We start from the raw sequence: 7705 nt of genomic DNA, 5'->3' as shown, positions 1-7705 counted from the left end.
TATCAAAGATATATATTGGTATGTCAAATGATTTATAGGTTAAATGATGCAAATTATTAAAGGTATAGGTTAAAGGATGAATATTATCAAAGGTAAAGGATGCAAATTATTAGAGGTTAAGGATTTGAGATTTTCATTGGATGGATTGTTATTTTACTGTGTACTTCCTATATTGAAACAAATGTGGAAATATCAAGATGAAGTTATTTCATAGGTCATTACAAAGTGCATCAAAATGGGTTTTGCAAAAGTTAAAAAATGGTAATACAACATCAGAAAAAGATAATAAGAATTGAAAAGGTATTTGACTAATTTACACTCTTATGATGAATATGAATATTTTTATGAGTTCTGATTTTACAGCAACAATGACATAATGAAGTATATTCCATAATCATAAAGGTTTGTTAAATTAAGAAGCAGGTTCTTTTACTTCTTCAAGAAGAAGATGTTTGTTCCACACTCCACCAAAGTGCGGCAGCATGATTAAGTCATTGGTAAGAAAAAGATGGTTTAGTTAAGCCATTAATTAGCTTAACTTAAGTAAACTGGATTATGAAGTTGCACTTTGAGTGAGACTTGTGAAAGTCTCAAAGGGTGGAATGAAGAAGATTTTTTAATTCAGAACTTAAATCAGAACTATATCTTTGGTGAACATGGTACTCAGATTCAAATGTGTTTTGCAAGTATGTATGTCTCATGTTTGTAAGCTGAAGACTAGCAGTCTTAAAGACTGCAATGTATGCAGGGTTTAAAATATGGTAACTGAGAGCAGAGCTAAAAATGCATAGGCTGACATTTGGAAGGAATGAAGTCACCACACCTGTCAAACATAAAAACATGCTAAAAACAACTACATGGGAGGGGTTTCAACTTTTAGAGAACTGTATATTAGGTTGCATTCTGAAAAAGACTCTTTAGTTGCTTGGCCACCAACTCGGCCTTATTGTTGTATGCAATAAAGTCATCTTTTGGCAATGGAACCCTCTGCTGAAAATTATTTTTTATAATCACTACAAAAATCCACAACATGATTCGTTATAATCGCATAAACAATATAACAAAGCATCCTTTTATTTCACAAAACAATATATTTGAGATATTATTTGATACACTAGTAAGTGTGGATTAAGGATGTTTAAAAATCTCTAGCCTGGTGGTCAGGACATGGATCAAATGGATCAAATCAGCAGATTTGCGAAGTTTTATTTATCTCCACATATATCATAAATAATAATTAGCAAGGTAACTTTGCAGTATAACACATTATATATTTCCTACGATGTATATATGATTTCCAAATTATATACGTAAGTATTAAACAGCAATAAATGTCTCATCTATCTCTATGGCTCTGGCTGAGTCTGTCTCCACTTCTCCCCAACGTGACGTCATCGCAGAATTGCATTAAAAAAACCGTTAATACCAAAAACGTAAAAAAAGTGGTCTTTAAGACCATTTTTGAGACATTTTAAAAATTATACACATATCTTGAGTGATTTATGTACCCATTAATCGACAGTGGTGGTTAACCTGCAACATACACTTTAATGAGATTAGTTACAGGAGAGTCAGAACTGAAGAATCAATAAATGCACTCAGAAGTGAATTACTTGCATATAATTGGAAAAAATTGTATGATGAGACTGATACCAATAATGCATATTTAATATTTTTGACCACTTTTCAATCATTATATGATGAGCATTGTCCTTTACAACAATTTAATACAAAGAACAAATTTAAAGAGAGACCATGGATGACAAAAGGATTAAAAAACGCTTGTAAAAAAAAAGAACACTTTGTATAAAGAATTTATAAAACACAGAACTAAAGAAGTTGAAAATAAATACAAAAGATATAAAAATAAATTGACCAGTATCATGAGGATAAGTAAGAAAGATTATTATAATAAAATATAAAATGATAATAAAAATGATATTAAGGGAATATGGAAAGTGCTAAACAATATTATAAGGAATGGATCCATGACTAAAAAATACCCACAGTATTTTTTAGATAAGGAGATGACTTTAAGTAACATGAATGAGGTAGTCAATGGATTGAACAACTTTTTTGTAAGTGTGGGATCAAATCTGGCCAATGAAATTAAAATTGATCCACAGACTGAAGGTGAGGTGAATGCTGTGGATTATTTAGACAGTAACCCTAACTCTATGTTTCTGAAACCAGCTGAGGAAATGGAGATTATTGAAATAGTTAAAAATTGTAAGAATAAAAAGTCAACAGACTGGAATGATATTGATATGGTTTTAATTAAGGACGTCATTGGTGCAATTGTTAAACCATTAACTCATATTTATAATTTATCTTTTAAAACAGGTGTATTCCCAAGCAAAATGAAAATAGCTAAAGTCATCCCACTACATAAAGCTGGAGAGAGAAATCAATTCACGAATTACAGGCCATTGTCCTTACTCTCTCAGTTCTCTAAAATATTAGAAAAATTGTATGTAATTAGATTGGATAATTTTATTGAGAAGCATGAATTACTAGTTGATAGTCAGTATGGATTCAGGTCAAACAGATCTACATCAATGGCATTAATGAAGTTAATTGAAGACATTACCAGTGCTATAGATAACAAACAATATGCAGTGGGTGTATTTATTGACTTAAAAAAAGCTTTTGATACAATTGATCATCGTTTGTTAATCAGTAAACTGGAAAAGTATGGTATCAGAGGAGTTGCATTAGATTGGATGAAAAGTTACATAAGTAACAGACTTCAATTAGTTCAAATAGGAGAATACAGATCTGAGTGCTTGGGTATCACCTGTGGATTACCACAGGGGTCAATATTGGGTCCAAAATTATTTATTATGTACATAAATGACATTTGTAGGGTGACTAACCACTTAAAATTTGTGATTTTTGCTGATGATACCAATATTTACTGTTCAAGGGAAAATCTGAAGCTGTTATTGGAGGTGGTCACAGCAGAAATTAATAAGTTAAAAATATGGTTTGACTTAAATAAATTATCATTAAATCTAGATAAAACCAAATTTATGATGTTTGGTAATCGTAAAGTTGACACACAAGTAAAATTAAAGATTAATAATGTTACAATAGAAAGAGTGTATGAAAATAAATTTTTGGGTGTGATTCTGGATTATAAGATATGTTGGAAACCCCATATCAAATATGTTAGAACAAAAGTAGCGCAGAGTATTGGAGTAATGGGGAAAGCAAGGCATATATTGAGTAAAAAAGCACTTTATATTTTATATTGTTCCTTTGTGTTGCCTTACTTAAATTAGGTAGGATACTATGAGCACACTAATTCACTGTTTTTAAAATTGCACACTCTAAAGTTTAATGATCTAGTTCAATTTAAGACTGCTCAATTAATTTATAGAGCAATAAACAAACAGTTGCCTGGAAACATACAACAACTATTTTCATATAGGGTTGGGGGTTATAACTTGAGAGGGGATTTAAAATTGAGACAACATAGGACTCAAACAAAACTCAAAAGTATGTGCATTTCAATTTGTGGGGTGCTTTTGTGGAATGGTCTGAGTAATTCTATCAAACAAAGTGTTAATATGCTGCAGTTTAAAAAAGGTACAAGAGTTTTACTTTTGATAAGTACAAAAGTGGTGAGGGTGAATGATAAATCATTACTGATGTAAAAGAACATGAATTTTTATTTATAAAAAAAACACACAACACAATTAACACATTTAAATGACCCGCAAACACAGAACATTTGAACATTCTACTTTCAGGCCTTATCCAAGGCCCGCCTCAGGACGCCCGAGACCCTGCATATTTTGTTTCGGCTCAACGGGCTCAGGGCGGGCTTGACCGGCGTCAGGACCACCACCGGTCTCTTGGCGGCCCTCTTGGGCCGGCTCAGGAGGCCCATCGGCGGTGCGGCCTGCTCCGGTTCCGCCTGCCCGGGGTCGGCCTGCTCAGGGTCGGCCTGCTCGGGGTCGTGGACCGCCGGCGAAGCCGGTTCCGCGGAGGGGGCGGAGAGTTCGCTGGGCGTCCGAACCGGGGACGCCCCGACAAAGGACGAGAAGGAGGAGTCCGGGCTCCTTTCTTTTTCCCCCCCGAGTACTTTTCCAAGCTCTGAAACACAAGAAGGAGAAAGAAATTAGCATCGACGCAAGCCAAACGCGGTCGGTTAAGAGCTACGAAGGAAACACACAGGGGGAGAGTCGAGGCTGGACACCCCGGACTCCTGGTATGGCACCGCCTCGCTTTCCTCCTCCGGACTGGAGGTGGGCGGCGAGGAGGGCGGGGACTCGTCCCTCCATCTTTTGGCGGCTCCCCGGACGTGCTTGGTCTTGCGCTTTCTCTTCTGCCCCTCTTCCTCGGCAGCCGGCTTCGCTGGCGAGACCTCCTCCCCCACCAAAGCCCCCTCGAAGAGCCGACGGTCATGGCACATGAACTTCGACACTTTCTCCCGGTCGGCCTTCGATATCACGTGTGTCCGGCGCTTACGTGGGTGGCGATGGAGGTCCTCACGTCCATGAACGTGGGTTTCCCCGGCAGGCCCATCGACACCCAAGCCCCCTGAAAGTAGTTGTTCAAGTTCTTACAGGGGTTGGGTGTCGACGTGTAAAAGAATAAACGGGCGTCCGGCCCGCCGACCAGCCGGTCGCGCAGTGCCAGGAACCGCCGAAACCATCCGTACTCCTCGGTGGTCAGGGACAGCTGCGCCGGGCCGAACGCCCGGTTCGTCTTGTGTAGAGAGATCTGCGAGAGAGAAAAGAGAGAGAGAGTTAGGTCGTGCCAGGCGCGACGATTTCCGATCTACGCTCGGGGTAAAACGCTTACGTTTATGAGGTAGTCCCCCGTGCTAGGCGACTTGACGGCCCCCTAAACCTCCCGGATGGTTAGGTTCTGAAAAACCCCCAGCCGGTGCCCGTAAATGGAGGCGTAGTAAGCCGTCAAGTAGCCATAGAAGGAGAACTGCGTCTTTTGCTGCAGGTCGTTCTCGAGCTGGTCTGTGGATACAAGAGCACACCTGAGTAAAACAGAGACACGAAACCGGACACAATGCCAAACCGACAGCGACTTTGACCTACCCAGGACCTCCGGTATGCGCTTCTTGGCCTCCGAGAGGCATCGACGAAGCACCACCTTGGGGATGACGCGGCCCTCTTTGGCCTGTTTCACCCCAATTTGGTGCATAACAACACCTCTACGGAGGCACTTCAGCAGGGCCCTGACCTCCCGCCTGATCCCCAGCATGGATTTCTTGGACAGGCGGGAGGTCGGCGGAGGGGTCTCATGGACGTAGTCAAGGAACTGGGCCACGTTGTTCAGGTAGTGGTTCAAGGTGGTCTCGGTCATTTTGGACGCCCTGAGATTTGTCACCCACCTGCGTACACACACAAAGAGAAACGAGAGTTAATAGCGCCCCGCCGGCGTCAAAACGACAGCAGAAAGACAACAAGGACCGGAACTTACGTCCTCATCCTCTCAGGGTCGTCCATGAACCGCAACGTGGCCAGCCTGCTTTTCCCCTCCCCCATGTAGGCCACGAAGGCCCTGATACGGTAGATTTTGCTAGTCACGTTGTCCCTCAGCTTCCGGCTGGGTTCCGGCCCCTCGTGATGCCTCCTGAACTTCACCAGGAGCTCGTCTAGAGAGAGAGAGAGAGAGAGAGAGAGGGAGATAAACATTAGCATTATAGACTATCGACAGTAGGAGGTCGCTGGGAATAAAGACTGCTACTCACTAAGGGCGACCACGTGGTCCGGAAACTGAAACTATATGAAACTCCCATTCGGAAACTATATTTGACTTTTTAGACCCGAAAGTCAATTGTTTCACTTTTCCTGCTATTTCAGACCCTGGATGTCACGAGCTGCCCGACTCGACTTAGACTCTCCTGGGGTGCAGCCCCTTGGAAACAATTTAAGTAAAAACACAAAAATACTATATCGGCCCAGGAATGTCGTAGAGACGTCTCCTGGGATGGAGCCCTTTGGAAACAATTAAAGAAAAACCAAAGGAAAAATGATCTCGGCCCAGGAAAGTCGTAGAGAGGTGGGGTCGGTGTCGTCGGAAAGGTCTCGTCGCCCCCTTTAAAACGATCCGACCCCCGAGTCTCTGGGACCTTCCCTTCCAAAGATATAACGAATTTGTCCTCGTATTCAAATGCCCCTAGCTCCGTCCCCGAACGTCGGCCAGACTCGAAGGTAGGCTCGTTCAAAAGGTCTCTCCTTCACCTTTTCAACAACAACGAGTCTCTAGGACACTGCGTTCAGGAGATAAAACCACATTTATCCTCCCATTCAAATGCCCCTAGCTCCGCCCCCGAGAAAGCCACGCCCTCGACTTTGGGTTCGTTGGAACGGCCTAGTCCAGGGCTTTCCAACGAACCTTCTCTACGCCCTTCCCAGGCCGAGAAAAAGAGCCCCAAACTTTGAGCCCCTTCTCTGGCAAAAACAATTGAGGCAGACCTGTTAAAGGCCCCCTATAATGCTATTTAAGAAAAAAAAAAAACTTTTCAGCCCAGAAATGTCGTAGAGACGTGTGGGTGGTTTTGTGGGCATGGTGTCGTCGCCCCTTCAAAACGATCCGACCCCCAAGTCTCTAGGACCTCCCCTTCCAAAAATATAACGATTTTCCCTCGTATTCAAATGCCCCTAGCTCCGCCCCTGAATGGGTCACACCCTCGACCCTGAGCTCTTTGGAAAGGCCTGGTCCTAAGTGTCTACGACCTTCCTGGGCCGAGAAATAGAGCCCTAAACATGAGTTTTGTCACATAATTTCAATATTCAAACGATCGTAGCTCCGCCCCTGATTAGGCCTGATCCGACTCCGGCACCAACAGACGGTCGTTAGCGGGAAACTGTCAGCTCTCCCGCGAGGCTGGGAAAAGTCGTAAAGTCCCCGAAATCGACGCCGGCATCGGCTCGAGAAGCGGCCCTACAGCTCCTCTTCCGAACGTCCGAGGAGTACGCGCTTCCGGGTTCCTTCTTCGGTGACCCCGCCGTGCGCGCGTGCCAAGTTTCGACCCGATCCGACTCCGGCACGAACCCACGGCCGAATCGTGGAAAACTGTCGGGTCTCCCGCGAGGACGGTAGAAGTCGTAACCTCTCGGAATTCGGCGCGCGTGCTGCCGGAAGGCTCTGGCCCGACATATCCGACACCCGCGTTCTGACGGCGCACCGCGTGCGCGCAGGACCGGCGCAAAGTCCGGGTTTTAGGGTTCGCAACTCTGCTCGCGAAAGGTCTCCGTACGCGAACCCGCCGGGAAAAGGCCTAGGCGCCCGAAATTCGGCGTGCCGTCCGGTGGAGGGCACTCCGACCTCTGCCTCAACGTCAGGGACCACACCAGCCCTCATCTGCAAACAGCACTGGTAACTGATGTGTGTTGGGTTCCCGCTACGTCAGCAGTAACAATCATAAATATTTTAAGAACAAGCGGGTGCCCGATGTCCCTTTAGCTTTCCCTATCTCTGTCCTGACATGTGATAGAAAGATGAAGGCCGTCTCCAGCCGCACAGCAATTCTATCTAATCTACTGCCTATTATACGTCATTCTGAGATTGATACAGTGCCAAAACCAGTTACTGTTAAGTTAGCACTTCTTTTAGTTAATGATCTTATCACCACCAACAACCTGGACTTTATGTTTCTAAATGAAACTTGGTTAGATGACAGCTGCAGTGCTACAGTCCTCAATGAATCAGCCCCACCCAACTTTACCTTTAT

General features: G+C 43.6%; 1 protein-coding gene across 1 annotated transcript; it reads right to left on the bottom strand.

The window, feature by feature from the left end:
• Positions 1-3761: 3761 nt before the first annotated feature.
• On the bottom strand, positions 3762-7335 carry LOC141368885 (uncharacterized). Its single transcript, XM_073873671.1, has 6 exons — positions 6920-7335; positions 5834-5886; positions 5449-5623; positions 5064-5359; positions 4181-4982; positions 3762-4101 (listed from the first exon to the last, which is right to left on the bottom strand). Exons 1-5 carry the CDS (start codon positions 7333-7335, stop codon positions 4855-4857), a joined length of 1068 nt encoding a protein of 355 aa, XP_073729772.1. The 3' UTR covers positions 3762-4101; positions 4181-4854.
• Positions 7336-7705: the final 370 nt, after the last annotated feature.

This window comes from Misgurnus anguillicaudatus, chromosome 12 (genome assembly GCF_027580225.2).
Source record: "Misgurnus anguillicaudatus chromosome 12, ASM2758022v2, whole genome shotgun sequence".
Classification (NCBI taxonomy): Eukaryota; Metazoa; Chordata; class Actinopteri; order Cypriniformes; family Cobitidae; genus Misgurnus; species Misgurnus anguillicaudatus.
This window is presented reverse-complemented; position numbering and strand designations above follow the sequence as displayed.

Coding starts and splice junctions, on each gene's coding strand:
- LOC141368885 (XM_073873671.1), bottom strand. CDS start 7,335: ATGAGGGCTGGTGTGGTCCCTGACGTTGAGGCAGAGGTCGGAGTGCCC. Junction 5,887..6,919: donor GGACGTTCGGAAGAGGAGCT/GTAGGGCCGCTT, acceptor ATTGTTTCCAAG/GGGCTGCACCCCAGGAGAGT. Junction 5,624..5,833: donor GGCAGCTCGTGACATCCAGG/GTCTGAAATAGC, acceptor CTCTCTCTCTAG/ACGAGCTCCTGGTGAAGTTC.